At 40.0% G+C, this 20,052-nt stretch overlaps 2 protein-coding genes across 4 annotated transcripts; one reads left to right on the top strand and one right to left on the bottom strand.

Annotated features, from left to right (window-relative positions):
* Nucleotides 1–132: 132 nt before the first annotated feature.
* On the bottom strand, nt 133–10,861 carry Ms (neuropeptide receptor myosuppressin). 3 transcript variants are annotated; one of them, XM_069109565.1, is made up of 3 exons: nt 10,781–10,861; nt 782–996; nt 133–677 (listed from the first exon to the last, which is right to left on the bottom strand). In XM_069109565.1, exons 2-3 carry the CDS (start codon nt 993–995, stop codon nt 589–591), a joined length of 303 nt encoding a protein of 100 aa, XP_068965666.1. In that variant the 5' UTR covers nt 996; nt 10,781–10,861; the 3' UTR covers nt 133–588. The 3 variants fall into 3 exon arrangements, with proteins under 3 accessions (XP_068965666.1, XP_068965664.1, XP_068965665.1); XM_069109563.1 differs by lacking the exon at nt 10,781–10,861 and adding an exon at nt 6,319–6,504; XM_069109564.1 differs by lacking the exon at nt 10,781–10,861 and adding an exon at nt 1,773–2,019.
* LOC138178079 (acyl-CoA synthetase short-chain family member 3, mitochondrial) lies at nt 10,796–19,883 on the top strand. The gene is made up of 12 exons (XM_069109547.1): nt 10,796–10,891; nt 14,090–14,255; nt 14,331–14,620; nt 14,889–14,985; nt 15,073–15,281; nt 15,784–16,012; nt 16,608–16,718; nt 16,787–16,986; nt 18,420–18,565; nt 18,689–18,911; nt 18,990–19,165; nt 19,332–19,883. Exons 1-12 carry the CDS (start codon nt 10,807–10,809, stop codon nt 19,425–19,427), a joined length of 2,028 nt encoding a protein of 675 aa, XP_068965648.1. The 5' UTR covers nt 10,796–10,806; the 3' UTR covers nt 19,428–19,883.
* Nucleotides 19,884–20,052: the final 169 nt, after the last annotated feature.

Below are 20,052 nucleotides of genomic sequence, written 5' to 3'. Positions count from 1 at the left end.
GTTTTGATATTAAAGCATCCTGTATTTTCGTTGTTTCTTAATGAGGGAAGAAAGATGATGTCATACAACAACTTTATTATAATTTTAAATGTTGAAATTTAATAAATGATTAAAATCGTTAAATAGTACATAAAACTGGCTGTTAAAGTTGTTTTTTCAATTTTACATGGTAACGCGATGACGCGACATGATGACGCGAGAACGCTGCTAATTGTTTCATCGAAAAAACGACGAAATGAAGGAGTCAGCAGTGCGAGTCGTTAATGCTATCGTTATAGAATTTATTAGCAAGGAGATGGAAGGAAGAGAAACTTCTTAAACAATTTTTAAATGAAATCAGAAGCTGCACGATACACGAGTAAGTCGTCGGGATTTTAATTAGAGAGCCATTACTTTTGCTCGCTTATCGTTACTATCAGATTTAATTAGTCGATATTAAGGAAAAACACAAATTGATATATGCAATATGAATCCAAGTAAGGATCTCTAAATGGGGTCTGCGGACATTTTTTCTTCTTTTGTAGCTTGACGATGCGGTGAATTGAACTGTTGGATCGTTTCAAGTGCGGAGCGTCATTTGCGTCATGTTTAACGACGCCTTCCAAAGCGTAGGAAAACATGATCCACGTCCTGTCTCTTAACGCCACTGTCTAGTAACGGGATGCTTTCGTGAAACCCTATAAATTATAATTTCATTAAATGTGCTTCTTTTTTCTTCTTTCTAATATAAGTTCTATCTCTACAGTTACGACACTGCGAATATTTTAAAAGGAAGAAATACCTGATATATGATTATCCTTGTCATCGATATAGCTTTCCATCTCTGAACCAAGTTCGTATATCCTTGAAAGAGCGGCGCAAACCTTCCGGATCCTCGGTGGAAGATCATCCAAGAAGCCAGGATTACATTGGGTTGGTAAAGCTGCCAGGACATTGTTATAGGATATGGCCATGGTTGTCATTGAAAAGAGGATCACGATCGTTGAGCTCATCATCCTTTTAAAAAAAGACATCGTGACACATTTTTCGTATAAGCGCTATTACACATATTGGAAGATTTCGACAGAGTTGTACGCGTATTTCCGACGAAGAAAGTTTCAAGAAGATTAAAAACAAAAGAAAGCGAATGCGCTTTCGCTGACGAGAGAATTAGCTCGTTACTTATGAATACGCGAGAATTAATTTTCCGATAAAGAGTACGCGGTTAACGGTTCAACGACGTATTTTTAACGCGGCTATCAACGCCGTCAACGACTATCGTACAACGGAAGAACTGGACCGAGCTGTTCTTCCTCAACGTTAAACTATAAAACGTCACTGTTCTTCGCGAGATAAACGGTAATTTCAAATATTTTACTAAAATAATTAAATTTGTAAATAAAATTATCCTACGAAATAAAAGAATCGTGTGAACGTGTAAAATTATACGAATAGCATAAAACACATGCAACAGGAAGATGGTTGAAAAAGGATCGCTTAATGTTTGTTTGAGACATGTATTGCGTTACACAAGACGGAATCGGAGTATCGAAGAAATAAAATACGCCGATTCCGATGTGATCTCCGAGGTGATCTGAGAGTCGGGAAATCGTATTACCAGTGCTACGTGACTGGAATGTTCAGTAGTTTTCAATTTATTCCAACTAAATATAAAACGAACACCACGGGAGTTAAATCGACGTGGAAGGAAACGGACAAACGAAACGCGCCTTTGTCGTAGTCGATGGCCAAGAAGCTCAAGAATGCCGGCTGCTATGTATGTACTTACATACCTGTGTACAACTTGTTGGCTGAAAGGTAAAGAGGGAAGAGAAAATTGTCTGTCGAAGAGGGATCGTATGAGAAACCCTTAGGTTGTTTTTCAGCAAATTTTAAAAGACGTTAAAGTATCAATAAATCGGCTAACGCATACGTTGTACGTTTAAACGGAAGTATATATCTCCTTGAGCGATTTTATCACGCGTTTGATTAATAGTAATGCTCGAAGCGTATTATCATTCAGATATTAATAGCGGACAGTCGCTATTGATATCCTTAGCAATGAGTCATTAGAGGTAACTACATACGCGGAATATACTCCAGTTCTATTGTTCTGTATTTGTAAATAGATATCGATGACACTGAGAAATCTAAATGTAATTATCGCTTGATTGCAGTATATCGTATATCCATTGTGTTATCTATTCGCTGTACAGAAGTATAAGAGAAGTTTCTCTTCGGAAATATCTCGCATTTTAGAAGCGAGTCGTTGCGACGCATGATACGGTATATGTGTAAGATTCTAAACGGTACTTTACCATGGTACGATTCGCCGTACTCTTGGTTTTGTTGTCGAGCAGATTCAGCAAAGTAGGAGGAAAACGATGCGCGTGACAGAATCTTCGGAATGAGATCAGCAATTGAATTTGAACGCTTTGTAGCTTTCTGCCATTCTGTTCGACCAGCTTAAAGCGTCGTGTTCTTGAAAGTTTCGCTGTATTCTAGCTCGACGGAATGTTCAAAGATTTTCCGCGTGTGCAGAGCGACGTTGATAGAAAAAATCAATTATTTACGATCGAATAAAACGAATACAATGGAACGAATAGCTATAGGTTTGCAGGAGTGAGAAAGCGGCGAAAAGAGGGGAAAGCGATAAATTAGCATTTTGGTTCGCATCTTGCAGCGTATAATTCGGTAAGAAAGGATCGACTCGTAAATAATTCCAACGCCTATCGATAGTTAATTAAGAGAATAGAATCAGTTGGAATTGCTTTGGTGACCTCGTGCTCTCCACCCCCTGCGGCGGTCAAGAAATTATCTCTGTTTCCTTTTCTTTTTCCATCTTTCAGCCTCGACTAAACCCGTATCAAACTTGTTAATCGTAACATCCAAAAGGATTAATCGTTGGCCATAAAACGTTTGTAATACAGAGACGATATTTTAGCGTGTTGAAGCGAAGCTTGTTTAACGAGAGAAGCGTAATTCTATAACGAAAGTAATTTCTGCCAACAGTGCAACCTTTACAAATTCCAATTCGCTCGCTCGTTTTTGCCAAGTTCCTTTCGCGTACCATAGGGCTTTCAAACTTTACGAATTTCATTTGTTTTATATAAAACAGTCGACCGGTAATTGCGTTACCAAAGTCGTCCCGTCTCCTTTAGGCGACTGGAATCGCTTCCGGTTAATTTAATTTCGCTAAAAGGTAATTTACTAAGAGAGATACCGCGCAGCACGTATGATTTCGCAGGAAATTGGTCTTTTACAACATTTTCAAACGCCTTCGAGATACGCGCTTCTTGCTTCTTTTAAATATTCGAGAGAGCTAGCACGGAATACGAAAGGACGAAAAGATGTACGTAAACGAACATAGTGGTACAAGTTTTATGCTTTCGAGTCGGAGCAAAACGCGCGAGATACGTGGAAACGTCTGACCCAAGCCGACGTTTACTACTTAACGTCATAGTTCTCCTTTCCACGCTAATAAAACGAAGCGTCTTGTCCTTTTACGATAATAAAACGCCACTTCTTGTTTCTCGGACAAGAAAAAAAATGAATCGATCGAACGTATTCGTACGTGCATAATTCGTCGCAACTCGAACAAGTCGAATAGATATCATCGGAAAATCCGTTAACGCGCGGAAAAACGATGACGCGAGAGCTCGATAATCGTCCATTTAAGAAAAATAACGCCTGTAACGATCGACAAATAGTTTTTGACTCTTTCTCCGATCGACCACGATCTTTTTTTTACGCCCTCGATTTCGATTCGATCGAGTCTCACAGCGAGCGCACGATTCTTCGCGTGTCCTTCTTTCTCCGACGAAGCTTAAAATTCGAGCCAGTTGCGAAAACAACGGACGTTTATCTTCTAAACACTTTGGATCGAGCAATGATTAAATTTGCAAGCAGGGGATGTTAACAAAGGTTCATTGGAATTACTTGCTCGCGCTGTTTTAGGAAGACCTATGTAAATCTTGATGAACAGCTTGGGACACTCGGCGAGCTGTCCCTCGAGCTACCCTCGCGACAGATCGATCAAGAAACCGAACAGATATCGCTCGCGGGAGATTTCAAGAGGAAATGAACGTCAGCTCTTAATCGAGTTTGTATCTGAAATATCGTCGCACTAGTTCACGGTCTTGTTCTATCGCGCGATGCGAAGAAGGGAGGAAAAGCGAGGAAACGAATGGAAGCTTAAGGAAAACATTTGCAAAGAGCGTGGACCGTGAAATTTTCACGATAAAGATTAGTGGCGCTGTCTTTGGATAGTGTTGTGGATAGGACAGAGGGAGAAACATGTTAACGTAAACGTTGTACGATGTGCAGGATTAAAGGTAAACGTAGATTAAACATAATAAAGTTTTCGTTCGTAAGAAACGTTCGAAAGTAAATAAGAAAGGAAAATTCTTTGAATCGAGACGGAGAAATAAAATACTCGATGGCTGGTCATCCTTACGATAGACACGAATAGGCTGTCCGGGATGTCAACTCTGCGCAAGCTATAACAAGGCCGCTTATGGTACCTCGTAGAAGATCAGGCAGCTCGAACGAAACTTCTGTTTCAACCTCGTCCTTTTCTCGCAATTTCTTGTTATTATGTCGTGCGTGTTTCTTTTCTTTTTTATTTTCTTTTCCTTTCTTTTGTAATATCTTGAAAACGTATCTCCGCGAGATTATATCTTGAATTATAAATACAATCGGTGTTGAATACCTTTTATCACGTGTTTTGTAATGATTTGGTTGGTAACAGCTTGGCAACTAATTAACCCAATATCGGGTCTAATCCCGTACTGCCGGTCTTGGAGAATAAATGAAAACCGTGGCTACGGGATTAGAAAGATTTACGAAAGACTTTGGTGATATAATGTTTAATAAGGAATTACGGTTAAACCGCGCGACTCAGCAGTTTTAATCGTTGCGATCTAAAAGTTCACGCCGGATACGTCTATGGTGAAATTGAATTTTGAATTTCAATGGTAAATCGCATTGTAAAAGAGAGGGATTCGCGGAGAAGAATTTATAACTCACGCACGATGGAAGTAATATGGTAAAAGCGTAATATGATTTATACGATCACCGTTGAAAGAATTCCTATGTAGATGTCGAAGAATAACTCGACGATCGTAAAGGATGCGATCGCGTGGGAACGTCGAACGAGATTTATTCGGAAGGAAGGACACGCGCAATTATATCCTATTCCCTATGGAACACATTCAACTTTATAATCTGGAAAAAAGCTTGGAACGCACGCAACAACTTGTGTATCACGAATAATCTGCATAATGAAATCGTTTGATTTTAGAAATTTCAGTTTCTTTGTGTTTCGGTTACCCGCGTCTACGATATTTTTCTACGATAATTTATATTTTTACCGTGAGACTAAATATCTTCGATAATTAATCGTCGTACAGCCACTCTGAAGGGAAAAGGTTTAACATCTTAAAAAATATCAAATTTCCTGCATCGTTGGTCGCTTCTTTCTAGCAATGAAAAATTGTAAAACAGAGGGACGTTCGTCGTATGTATGTACGTACGTACACGAGGTAGTCGGGTGTGGAGAAAGGTATTTCAAAATAATAGTAAATAATCGTAGGTCGGAGGGTGGGCGAAGAACGTGGTGACAGCATGCATATATATTGGAATTTCTTTCGACCGACAAACGTTTCCCGGACCTATGTTATACCGTTGGTCCGCGTGTTTTACAAGGACAGGAAACGCTGCAAACTATCCCCTGGGACAGAATGTTCCACATTGTCGACCGAAATTAACGTTTGCGTTTGGAACAAGCTCGTTTCTTGCCCCGTCACGTAAAAATGATGTTGATGCGTGCAGGTGCGCGATCGATTGGAATTTTTCATTTATACAACGCACAGAAACGAGCGGCATGACGACGGTATCAACGTAATGGACGTGTTAAAACGTTCACCAAATAAGAGACAAAGTCACGTAAAACGTTCGATAAAACCTCTCGTTAAAAACCGAATCAAAGTCTTAAAAAGAAGATTAATAAGCCGCTGGCTTGAAACTTGATTACAGGGGCTTAAGGAAAAACCTGATTCGTAACTTAATTTAAAAAATTGATTAAAAAGCCTAACGAGGGTTGGCAGGGACGCGAGGAATATTCTCATGCAACAAGTAACGAGTCCCGGGAGTCATCAAAGTTTCAACTTTCCATTACGTTTATGAATAAAAGTCAGCCTGTTTCGAAAACTTGCGTACCTGGCTGCTCGACGACTCGTAATTTGCAAATTATTCGAGGGGTTCGGATTTAGCGTTCGCCGTTGCGATCCAACCGAACGGAAACGCAACGCTACACCAGGTATCTGGGAGTAAGAATACCTGTTGCCTGTTCACGAACGCAGAGGTCCAAGGTAACGCACGAACGTCGAAGAAACTGCGACGTGGACGATCCTTGCGAATGCTGCTCGATTCACTGGACACTGGACGAATGGCGAATACGGGGACAGATGTGCGATATACGTCTGTGGTAAGATCCAAAGATACGATGATAGTGAGGAGATACGCGAGAGATCAGCCCTTAAATACGCGCCGTTTCCACGGCCATGCGCGTTTCAACGAAGAGTCAGGCGAAATCGCACGCATATTACACCCTCTCATCTCGTAGTTGACGTACATTTTCAATTTCCCCGTCGACACACTGAATAAAAATTTCATGAAAACGCTGGTGGTTACGTAACAGAGGGTGCCTTTTCTCTTATCCAACTGCCTTCGTTGCCGCACGTTTTCTTGCTTGAACGCGTTGCCTGCAAACGAGATTTTTAACGGTCAAATAGTCGCTTCGAACGGCACAACTCTCTAGACAAGAAAACTCTTATCAACTCTTGATTAGTTCTACCTGCACTTTTGCCGGTTCCTATGGGTCTTCTTCGACGATACTCCTTCGTTGTTCGTCGAAGAACGCTCGTAACCGGCACCGAATCTCCGTAGACGCGGACCATTTGCAGAGCAAATTCTTACTTTATTTTTCTTGAATTCTTTCCTCGTCTAGTTGGTTTCCCTGATTGTTTCCGCGTTCCCCGGACCCGTTGATAATTTATTACGTTCTCCAGGAAAACGGTTAATCGAGTTATCGATCAAGTAATGAATTTAACGACGCGATAAAAGTTATAGAAATTACAGAGCGATAAAACGATAGGAAGCCTTAACGAGACTTTATGAGATACCGCAGAATTTTAATATCGTCCCTTCTAAATTGCCTTTTCGTTTGTTTTCCACCCGTCTGTCGAGAATATCGTCTTATTCGTTAAATACGAAAGAAACGCATTGGCAAGAGAAACGGTTTATTTCAATTTTTCGGCACGCACCCTCGGCACGTTAAATATCTTTCGTTACGAAACTTGTATCTCGGACGTAGTCACCGAGTATAATAACTTATATCTTTTTCTCTATTTTTCCTTGGGCTTCTTCTATATGTTTCTCTTGTCTTTGGAAAACAAACCACGCTTCTTACTCGGTGCGATCCTTCTGAATATCTCGCGGGCATATTACAAAACGAAAGAAACCGAAGAAAAATTAATATTGGAAGAAAGCCTCCTAAAACCGAAAACAACGTTGAAACAAACGCGAAGGGACGTATTCGACAAAAGCAAGGGACGAATATCGATATCGTTAATACACACGATACGAGATACGTACGTTCAATCAAAGGAACAAACAAAAGATTTTCATGAAAAGCTAAATACGAATGAATTATCGATTGATCGCGCGTAATAAAATAGCCATAGGGGTAAATACGAGAGACTATGAGAGGTTGCTATATAAACTTAATAAGCGAGATCGTGCTCTATAATGTCTGAAATATTCGCAAGAAGATACGGATAAGAAAGAGAAAGAAGGAAATACGAAACGCGCGAAGAAAGAAATGGAAACAACGGAGATGTCGATTTTCTCGTCAATCACGGTGTTTATATAGTTCTTTAGATGCCAGAACGGATATTCTTCCACAATTTTCCGATGTGTTCGACGGTGAAGGTGGAATTCGAATCAAAGAACCGAGGGCCACCGAAGCAAAAAATACGAGATGAGATCTGTTCGCTTTCACTTTTTAGAGATCAAAGTTTACCATGGAATCGAATCTTCGCTAAAACATCAAAATTACAGTTGATAATCGTAAAACGACAAGGTATCGCGATAAGAATATGTGTACGGTTAGCAACGATAATCCACGTACGCTCGTTAACACGTAATATTAAATATAAGACTTTACGCTGAGAACGTTCACACAGCGAATCTTTTCGACGCGTTAGGACGCCACATAATTTATTCGCTTTATTCAGAGGGAAAAAGTAAAAGGGTTACACGTACCTGTTATATTTAACATAACATAAATGTAACAGACGTAATACCATGTTCGTACGTCTACGAACAATTAATTATATTCATAGGTTCTGCGTAAGTACCAATGATCGAGTCAAGTTCTTGTCGTTGAAAAGGTGAAACACATTATAATTTCTGATTTAATCGTATTTCTTTTAAATATCGCTTTAATATGTAAATACTGTTATAGGATATAGAGGTAAAATGTGTTCGGTAGACTCTAGATATATGTACATATACGTACATATACCTGGTGGTACAAGCGGAAAGGGGGTGATTCTACGCGAAAAAAGAAGTCGAAAATATAGAATAAAAATTCTTCTTTTAATTTTCTTTTTTTCATTTTTCCATCGAGACTACGATCTACAGTGAGATCCGTTATAAAGTACATTCTATATTTTCGACTTCTTTTTTCGCGTAGAATCACCTCCTTTCCGCTTGTACCACCAGTCACCAACCACCCTGCATATGTAGGTGCAGGTGTAGCAGCACGCGGGCGCGCGCACACACACAGAATAACAAAATGCGAAAAAATGTAAGGTTTTAAAAAGATCGATTCGAGTAAAAGAACGGAGAAGACATTTTCGAATAGTAGCAGAAAATGTCGATGTTAGTAGATCGGAATAATATATACACGTACATGTATATGTAGGTGCAGGTATAGGGACACGCGGGCGCGCGCACACACACAGGATAAAAAAAGTCGAAAAATGTAAGGTTTTAAAAAGATCGATTCGAGTAAAAGCACGGAAAAGACATTTTCGAATAGTAGCAGAAAATGTCGATGTTATTAGATCGGAATAATGTATGCACGTACGTATACGTACATGTATATGTAAGTGCAGGTATAGGGACACGCGGGCGCGCGCACACACACAGGATTAAAAAAGTCGAAAAACGTAAGGTTTTAAAAAGATCGATTCGAGTAAAAGCACGGAGAAATTTTCGAATAGTAGCCGAAAATATCGATGTAAGTAGATCGGAATAATATATACACGTACATGTACATGTAGGTGCAGGTATAGGGACACGCGGGCGCGCGCACACACACAGGATTAAAAAAATGCGAAAAAATGTAAGGTTTTAAAAAGATCTATTCGAGTAAAAGTACGGAGAAGACATTTTCGAATAGTAGCCGAAAATATCGACGTTATTAGATCTGAATAATAGATCGGTTGATTTGGTGAACGAGCTTCCTGTCTAAATTAAATGCAGCGACCCTCGGATCAAAATTCACCGGTGAAGTGGATTGAGAAAGTGAATAATACGAAATACAATACAATAACGATTATCGTTAGTTTCAGCTCGTATATCGTCCGCGTGGCAACACTCTGTGGTTCCTGCTCGAACTCGATCGCAATTTTCATCCAGTGTATTTATTATTTGTGTACCGTTCTAACACCAGGACTCTTCAGACTGTTCAAATTTAACCACCATGGTTTATCTTTGTAACAACAATCAGAAAGTTTAAGCGGAGATACCTTAAGTTCTTTCGTCCAAGAAAGATTTTACGAGAGATTAGGGTTCGATCCGCGAACAAAACCGACAATTCGATCAACGAAGTAACATTAATTGGAAATTTCCATCTTGCTATCTCGATACCTTGACTTTAAACATTTTGATTGCTATTAGATAGTAGCCCATGACGAGTTCGCGAGTTTTCCAAATATCGCAAGATTGATTTTACGAGTTCGTGAAACGGTAAAAGAGGCCGATTCGTCTTTGTCCCTCGATTTTTCGTCCCAAGTATCCGTAGATATTTTCCCTTTCTTCGGTCGTTGCATTCGCGATAGCCGTAACAAAAGATAAAATAGAACGTTAAAGGAAGAATGCCACTCGTTGAACGTAGGCTGATAAAATTTACTTGATTGTACCAATTTTAACGTCATCGTCGGTTACGCGATTTGTCATGAATCCGACTTAAAACTCTGTGTCTCGACGTATTTTGTTACTGTTGTTGCTATTAACGCATTATATCGCACGTCGACGTTTATATAACGTTCGACGTTGTATTACGGACGCGTCTCGACGCGAAGTAAGAAATATTGTCACGTTATTGTTTATCGCTTTCTTGAAATATGCCAAACCTTTAGCTGAAATTCATTATATACCAGAGTATACCAGAGCGAGAAACTAACAAGAACCTTATTTTCCACTGATCCACGATTCGACAGAGACCTATCAAAATCCAAGGGTGGAGGATTCTATGATCGGACAACGTATTGGTGTTGCCGTAATATAGCCGACCTCTTGCCGCTGTAATATTTACCGAAGAAAAATCGCACGAAACCCGTGTTTACCCATTTACTGCCATAATCGTATTTTACGTGTGATAATCAGGGTATCAGGCGGTGGTGATTTAACGTGATTTGCAGCATATCGTTCAACGATCCGATAGATCGTAAATCTATCAGGCTGGATAGTGGTGGGACTCAGCCTTCAAGTAGATAGAAAAGTGTCGCACGTTTTAATTCGATTCTTCGTTCTCCGATGTCTCACGATCAGATCTCCAGCGAGATGAGTTTCCAATCGTTGATCGCCAATTCGAAAGATCTACAAAACAGCGATGGATCAGGTAAACGTCTCTTTTTCTAGCGTTTCGATCGAACGGTAATTATTCGATAGAAGAACAATATTTGAGTTAACAATTTCGATTTAAAGAAATTTCTAAAGTGTCGTGCGACGAATCTCCGACAAAGAGGAGGCCAGAGAAAGAGAAAGCGGAGAAGGAGAAGGAACGTTTCTCTCGTCGAAAGCTCGCTATCGTCGCGAAACTAATTTTCTTCGGAAACTCGGTGTTTTTTCTAATAACTGACGCGCGTATTTGCCACGCGTTTTATCCGTAATTAGATTTCTCCGTGTTGGAACATTTTCGCTTACTGGTGCGATTAACGTCGACGCGGTAGGTGTAAGAGTTTCCGTTCCGCGCAACGTCGAAATTTCATCGTTAAGGAAGTCCACGGATAATACCCATTACTTTAATCAAATTATCCGACGCAGCTGCTATTTTCCAGATGCATTCGGAGCTACTAAACGTTGACGTATAATTAAATGCACGGAGCGGCAGATAGCGACAGGGGGCAAGGGGAGGGCAGAGAATTTCCATACGAAAGCCACTGTAAACGAAATTATAAAACAGCTAGCGCGAACTTTCGTTCCGAATTCGATATACTTTCTTCATATATAGAACGGACGAATTTTGTGAGAAATGTATTCGTTGACGGTCGTTAGCGTGAAACAGTTGACATAAGAGAAGTTTGAACCGAATATTTACGGTTGTACGTGGATACGATGGTGTCCATATACTCCTATATATACTCCATATATACCTATGCTATTTCATTTAGAATTTCGTAAGCTGTAGAGTTCGGTGCAAAGAAACTATCGAATTTATCAAGCGGATAACGAGCCAAATCGCTCGTGTCGTCGAACGATATTCGGAATAGCAAGAGCTTGGCGTTGCTAGATGCTCCGAATCTCCATCCCACGGAGAATCTTTGGATCGAAGACGCGAAAAACACGCGGTCAATTCCTACAACAGGAACGTAACGACAACAACGTACGGTTTCAAGAAGCGAAGACTTACGTACAGAACGGTAAAGTAACAGAGAAAATATCAAGATTGTACGCTTGGAACTTGAATAAAGCGTTAAAGAGAAGGAGGAAATTTTTCACGGCTACGTACGTACGTGTTCGTCGAAATATCGTCGTTTCGAATGAAATACTCGCCTCATCACGCGATGCTTTCGAATAAGACAAGTTGCTTTCGCTATATTCTGGTCTAGAAATTTGAAAAAATCGAAAATTTTTTTTTTCATATTTCCAAAGTTTAGACATTCAAGAATATGCCCCTAAAAGGACTTTTCAAAATTTCAATTATTTTATGTGTTACAGACCGGAACAAATGAATGAACAAATGAAACTTGACTCAAAACTTTAAACGCGTTTTTCTCGAAACTACTTTTTTCGAGTTGGCGTGCACGATATCTCAAGTTCTAACGAACCGATTTATTTTAAATTTGGTCCGAATATTCCTTATATACTCCTCTATCGTCCGGACCACGCTCGGCTCAAAATCTTTGATATTGCTATTTTTTAAACGTTCGGAATTGTCAAAGAAACGTGCGAAATAAGAAACTTTTTTTCAAACGGCCGTCATTTTGTGAAAAAATGTTGTATTGACTTTTCCAAGATTCAAACGATAGCGGCATCCATACTGATTAAGAATCCGTTCGCATTTTTCGTCTCGGATGACCAGAAGGGTTGATATCATGCACGCCACGACACCCCATTTTTTTGCCAGCACCCACTTTGCCAGCTCGTAACTTTTTAAATATTGAGTTTTTTTTCAGTGAATTTTTTACCTAATCTCGAAATATCAATAAACGAACGCTAAAAAGAAGGATAGCAAAAATATTTGTCGTTTCGCTTGTACAGAGCTTCAAAAATCGCCCGAAATTCCTGCCTCTAGACCAGAATACCCCCTTAACGCAGAGTTCAGACGTACGACATGTACGATAAATATACAGCTTGTGAAATTCTAAATTAACCAGCGCACGTATATATAGGTACAGCCGCCACGTATATTCACTTTGCTTTTTGGAACGGCCAAGTCGAATGGACATCGACCGTCCATATATATAATAAATTTTCCTACTCGAACGTTCCACGCTTTCGATTCTAAAACGTTTCACTTTCAATTTTGTCGTATTCTTCTACCTGTACGCGTTTGCACCGTATCCGGCGAAATAGAAATTTCCTCGAACGATGTTTATCCGATCGTGTTTAATAAACGCGTCTCGTAAAATTAAGAAGAAGCTGTGTGAGAAAGAGGAACGCGCGTAAAGCGAAGGGAAGCTGGGGTATCGCGCTATTGGCAAGGTGAAGGTAAAATTTCGATTATCTTAAGCAGCGTAAACAACGATACGTTAAGACTGTTTTCACACGACGTTCGTAATTCACGATACACGCGGAAGTAGACACGCACACACGCGAGGGACGTGTTAAAGGGGCGCGGGCAGCATAGGAAATTACTATGAACTTGGTACCGACAACTTGCGATGAATTATTCATTGGCGGAGGTAAAAAATATCAGTAAGACAGCGATACCAACACGCGACCTTTAAATATTCATGAAACGCGACCATATAACGCAGATTACAGAAGTCAACGTTATCCTTAACACGTTGCGATACGATCTGGAAATTTGCGGAAGTCGGACGTTAGATGTTCTCGAATCGGGATCGCGATTACATTTTTGAATATATTCCTTCGTAAGAAAATGATTGCTAAGCTCACGGCATCTCAACTTCCATCCGCCCGAACAACTTTATGCCCATCGCGAGAGGCACGATGGCTTTGTGTTAAAACTCGTCGATTTCATTGCTGAGAGATTTATTCCGATCTTCGAGAACGTATCGTACATGGCACGACGCGTGCTTGATTTTAGCATTAAATCGCAGTTTGAATTTCCATTTAGCGATCGATTAATGTCTATGATATTTATCGGTCAATCGTTAAACACGAACATTTTTCTTTTTTTTTTTTTTTCGTAAATGATCCGATATAACGATCGACGTTTATCGTACGTGTTCAGCGTGTATGCGATAGAGAACGTTAATCGATACGATGGAAGAGCGTGGATAAAAAAATAATACGATTTGTCGATAGTTCGTTCTTTCGGAATCGTTAGATCGCGTTGCTTTCTTATCGAAGAAAATAGCTCGTAAGAAAAGATTTTCCCCTCGAAATCGTGTAACGCTTCTGTTCGTAGATTACATCGTCAATCCCCATCACATTCCCTGTCCGAGGTACGACGAAGCTTACAAGGAATCCTTGGAGAATCCTGAACGCTTTTGGGGAGAAGTCGCGCAGTGCATAGATTGGAGCAAACCTTGGGAGAAGGTGCTGGATAACTCTAAACAACCGTTTACGAAATGGTAAAAGCTGCTTGTCCGTGATCTCGAGTGTTCCACTTGGATCGTCGTTTAAATAAAAATATGTTCGTTCGACAGGTTCGTGGGCGGAGAATTGAACGCCTGTTACAATGCGGTGGATCGACACGTTCTCGCTGGAAATGGGGACAAAGTGGCGTTGATTCACGACAGTCCTCAAATATCAACGATTCGCAAAGTAACATACAACGAGCTTTTAGACAAAACGTCCTTGTTGGCTGGAGCGCTGGCCGATATGGGCGTGGGCAAGGGCGACGCGGTCATCATCTACATGCCCTTGATTCCCGAAACTATAATAGCGATTTTGGCGACTACGCGACTCGGCGCGGTTCATTCCGTCGTATTTGGCGGTAAAACTATTTCCAGATTCCTAAAAGTAACGGTCTCTACGATCTGCCACACGATCGAGTGTCGCACCCTCGGAATACACCGACTCGTACTACTTGCGTTCGCGCTACGAACCGATCGTTCCATCTGCGTGCACTTTGTAGGAGAATGAAACTGTTTCCCCTGATATTCGTAGTATCGTAAACGATCGAAGGAGACTGCGGATCGTAACATCGAACGATTCAAAGGACAACTTACGAAGAAGTATATCTCGTTGTCGTATGTTTTTAGGATTCGCGGCGAACGAATTGGCCGTCAGAATAAATCACGCGAAGCCAAAGGTGGTGATCGCGGCCAGCTGCGGCCTGGAACCGTCGAAAATCGTCAAGTACGCTCGTTTACGTTCTCTGAAATGACAGCGCTTTGGAAAAGTTCGAAATACGTGTCTAAATAAAGGAATTCGCTTTACGCGCAGGTACACCGATATGTTAAACGGCGCTATGAAGATTATCTCGGTGAAGAGGCCACGATGCATCGTGTTTCAAAGAAGAAACATCTGGCAGAGTGCTCTTTCGGAGGATCAGTACGATTGGGACGACGTGATGGATAGATCGAAACCTCGTCCGTGTCAGCCTGTCGAGGCAAACGCGCCATTGTACATTCTGTACACCTCGGGAACAACGGGTAATGTACCTTCTTCGTAGCTGTACTACGTACTTTGGATAGAAATAGCATAAAAATATTCTCAACTTGCAATCAGCTGTTTCCAACTTGTCGAGCGAGTGTTTACTTGGCGAGAAAGTAAAATCGATCGATCGTCTCTCGTACGACTCTCTTTGTACGCGTTATATCGAAATATTTGTTCGGTCGTTCCGAATTGCTTTCGCGGTATTGTTCCGTCGAAACTCATTAATTTCTAACTTTGAATTGTACGATGCGAATTTCGTTTACCGCGAAACTTCGTGCGCATAAAAATTCATATTATGCGTAGCAAAGTCGTTAAACGGTTAAATGAGCCGGCGTCACGTACTTTTAATTATATGCGCGATAGGTGCTCGTTTCGGAGGAAACGTTGCCCTTGAATGAAGCGCGTAGAGGATTTATCGGCAAAGCACATACGATAGAAACGATCGAATTCGTTTCACCGTGAATATTACACGAAGAAAATCAAACTGTTTCGCTAAAGGTCAACCGAAAGGGATTTTGAGATCGGTCGGTGGTCATTTGGTTGCCGTTTGTTGGACGATGAAAACAGTTTATGGTATGGACAAGGATTCCGTTTGGTGGGTAGCCTCGGATATGGGATGGGTGGTTGGACATTCTTACATCTGTTACGGACCTCTGCTCTATGGTGCCACCAGCGTGATGTACGAGGGAAAACCCGATAGGACACCGGATGCAGCACAATACTTCAGGTTTAAACATTTAACGTGCATCTTATTCCGTATTGATCCTTTGCACTGCGAATTTTATTTCAATTTCGTTACCAGCAGCTGCCAACGCTTCTAAGCGTTTTATCTGAAATTTACTTGAACTAAGAAATAAGACAATTTAAATAAACAAAGGAAGAAAGAAATTCGCTTAAATATCAGTTTTATCCACAGTATTGTTGTATCTTGTGATTTTTCAGCGTACCACATATCTTGAAACAATTTCCAGGATACGATCCTGGTTTTCTTTCGCGCGTTTCGAAAAGAAAAGGTGGACACGAAAGAGCGTCGAGTGGGACTCGACAAAGGAGCTGCCGAGATAAAAACTGATGTCGAGTCGCACTCGACGTAGCAGTGCAAAGGGTTAAAGTACAACGATATTTAATTTTATAATTTTAGTTTTATAATTTTATATAAATTTAACGGTCCAGCTACTATCGATCGTCAATCTCGTCTTTCAATTGCAATTTCAATTCAATTTCAATTCCCGGTTGCCTATTAATTGCCGTTTAACGCGATTGCTTCTATGTTTCGCCTATCTCGCGTCAACTGGTCCAACAGAGTACTCGTTGTTTTTCAGGGTGATCGATCAGCACGGTGTGAACGCATTGTTTTGCGTGCCCACTGCGCTGCGCGTTATAAGACGCGTTGATCCGGATCTGTTGCTGGGTCGAAAATATTCCATGCAGTGGTACGTATTTTTGCAAAGTGGCGTATAGTCGATTTAGTCTCGGTGAAGCAGGCGTTTGCATTTCGTAGTTTGAAGACGGTATTCGTTGCTGGAGAATTCTGCGACTACAAGACGAAAACGTGGGCAGAGAAAGCGTTCAAGGTACCGATTCTCAACAATTGGTGGCAATCGGAAACTGGACACCCTATTACGGCATTGTGTCTCGATTACGGGCACAATCCTGGTTTACCGAAATATAGTACCGGTCTTCCGATTCCCGGCTATCACAGTAAGTTTCGTGCTACGTACGTGCTTTAAAGCGGAGTAACGTTTCTAAGATTGGACCGAGCGACTCGAGTTTCTCGAAAAGTCGAAAGGATTACTTTACTGAACGATAAACAAAGGTGGAAAAGAATGGTGCAAAAATGGCACTTTACTTTTACCGACTCACTTGGTCCGATTGGACAGATAGACCTAAAATGAAATTCATTAAGTCATGATTTTGTTAAACTGGTGAACATATTTAATTTGCCTAATTCCTTATACAGGGTGGTTGGTAACTGGTGGTACAAGCGGAAAGGGGGTGATTCTACGCGAAAAAAGAAGTGGAAAATATAGAATAAAAATTTTTCGTTCGAGGCTTTGTTTTCGAGAAAATCGACTTTGAATTTTCGCTCGGTACGCGTGCATTTTATCGCATCTCGTTATAACGGATCTCACTGTAGATCGTTGTCTCGATTGAATGTAACGTCAGCAGCATATTTCGATTTCTTACAAAACAAACTACCGGAATTATTAGAAGATGTACCGCCGAGAACTAGAGGAAATTTAATTTTTCAACAAGACGGTGCACCGCCACATTTTAGTCGTCGTGCGAGAGATTTTTTAAACCAACATTACCAAGGCTGGATTGGTCGTGCTGGAACAATAGCTTGGCCACCGCGCTCTCCTGACTTAACTCCGCTTGACTTTTATTTATGGAGCCATATTAAATCGATTGTCTATTCTGAAGAAATCGCAAGTTGCGAGCAATTGAAAGAAAAGATCATTGCAGCCTTTCATACTTTAAAACGATCGAATACGTTAGAAAGCGTTCATAGAAATTTAATTAGAAGAGCAGAAGTACGTGTTCGGCAGAATGGGCAACATTTTCAGCAATTTTTGTAATAATAAACTTTATGATTACTTCGTATTATTTCATTATGTATTCCTAATTTTCCGTTACGGCAAAAACAAACTTAAACTGCGATGATATCCATCGAGACAACGATCTACAGTGAGATCCGTTATAACGAGACGCGATAAAGTGCAGGCGTACCGAGCGAAAATTCAAAGTCGATTTTCTCGAAAACAAAGCCTCGAACGAAAAATTTGTATTCTATATTTTCCACTTCTTTTTTCGCGTAGAATCACCCCCTTTCCGCTTGTACCACCAGTTACCAACCAGCCTGTATATCATTAATAATTTTGAAATTAATCTAAATCTTTAAAATTCTTTGATATTAAGTTATTAAATATTTATTAACAAAAATTATTTCTAAATCAACATTATTTATAGATCAATAAAAAATGATATATTTAAATTTATAGTTTATCCCATAAATTTTGTATATATTATAATTATTTATTTCACAAAAACGTATTTATATATTTAACCTTTAAAAAAGTTATTCCGTTTTAACGAATATTGTGCGAATACGAGTAAAATTTCTTTTTACCTAGTCGACATACTACGAGAAAACAGCAGCGAGGCGGAAGCGCGTGAATTAGGTAGAATCGCCATAAAATTACCATTACCGCCCGGCTGCATATCCACGCTCTACCAAGACGACGACAGATTCGAGGAAATATATTTTTCCACGTATCCAGTGAGTCTTATTCTTGATAACAGCAACTCGTCACTTTCACCTTACGATCGCATTACGAAACATATACGTACGTACGACGATGACATTTTACAAGGATTTAATGATTTAACTGATCGAATACAGGGTTATTACGACACCATGGATGTCGGCTATAAAGACGAATTCGGCTACGTTTATGTGATGGCGCGCGACGATGACGTTATCAACGTTGCCGGACACAGATTATCCACCTCCGCCCTCGAGGACGTCGTGTTGGCTCATCCAGATATCGTAGACGCGGCTGTAGTCGGCGTTCCAGATCCGACTAAAGGAGAAATACCTTTGTGTCTTTATATAATGAAAGAAGGTGAAGATTTTGGCTTAGAAAAATGTCTATATCGAGCGAATATACCTTGTTGATAATACCATGTATCTGTCTCTGTAGAAGCGATGAGAAACGAAAAACAGATTAACGAGGAATTGGTGGCGCGAGTAAGAAATTTGATCGGTCCCATAGCATCTTTTAAAACAGCTGCAGCCGTGAGAGCGTTACCTCGAACACGTTCGGGAAAACTGATTCGTAAATCTATCGCTAATTTAGCTCGATCGAAGCTAGTGAAGGTAAATCGATCGTTTAATGAAACGTACGAAGAAACGTGAGAAATTGGCGATAAGCGAACGACTTTGTCGGTTCGAATAATGAAATTGCATTTGCATACGAGATAAGAATACATTATTTATTCATTCGTTAATCGTGGATGTAAAATATTTGTTCTTTTATTTGTAGATTTCAAGTACAGTGGAAGATGCATCGGTATACGTCGAAATCAAGGAAGTACTTCGGAAACTCGGTTACGCTAAATTAGCACCGGATCCTCAATAATAAGTGTAATTAAGCTTTTACCATTTTTATTATAAATGTTTCAATAATCATATATAAAATGTAATAAACCTACGTATGGCATATAGTTGACACGCATAGAAGAGCGTCTTGACAAAATCACACGTGGAAAAACTCGATTTGATAATTACTTTAGTCGATTGCACTAAAATTTTCGAGTTCGCCATAACAGTAAATAAACTCGAAATTTCAGCAACTTGCGTAATCTGCATCGCCGTTAGGCCTTTGCTGTAATTATAATTTACTTGGACAACGAATGTAATATACTTTAAATTATAAAAAATCATACGGGAACAGATATTTCGTATGATAGAAAAAGAAAACTATTTCTATTAAATATATCACCACCTTCCTTTCACCGTAATATGTTTCATGCTGTCGCTTCTACTTTGTATTACTGAAATTATGGTGAGTAAGAAAAAAAAAAAAAAAGAAAAATTACATTAGCATTTTTTTAATGTATCGATCGTAATAATATTAACAATTTAAAAAATATAACAACCATAAAACGCAAACTTTGCAATTGCAACTTGCAACAATTTATAGGAATAAAATTAATTGCCTGTGAAATCTGTTTTGTTAGGAAACAGATCCGATACGAGATGTG

This window comes from Bombus flavifrons, chromosome 3, assembly GCF_040668555.2.
Source record: "Bombus flavifrons isolate JBK064 chromosome 3, iyBomFlav1_principal, whole genome shotgun sequence".
In the NCBI taxonomy this organism is placed as follows: Eukaryota; Metazoa; Arthropoda; class Insecta; order Hymenoptera; family Apidae; genus Bombus; species Bombus flavifrons.
Note: the sequence above shows the minus strand (reverse complement) of the source record. Positions and strands in the feature narration are given on the sequence as shown.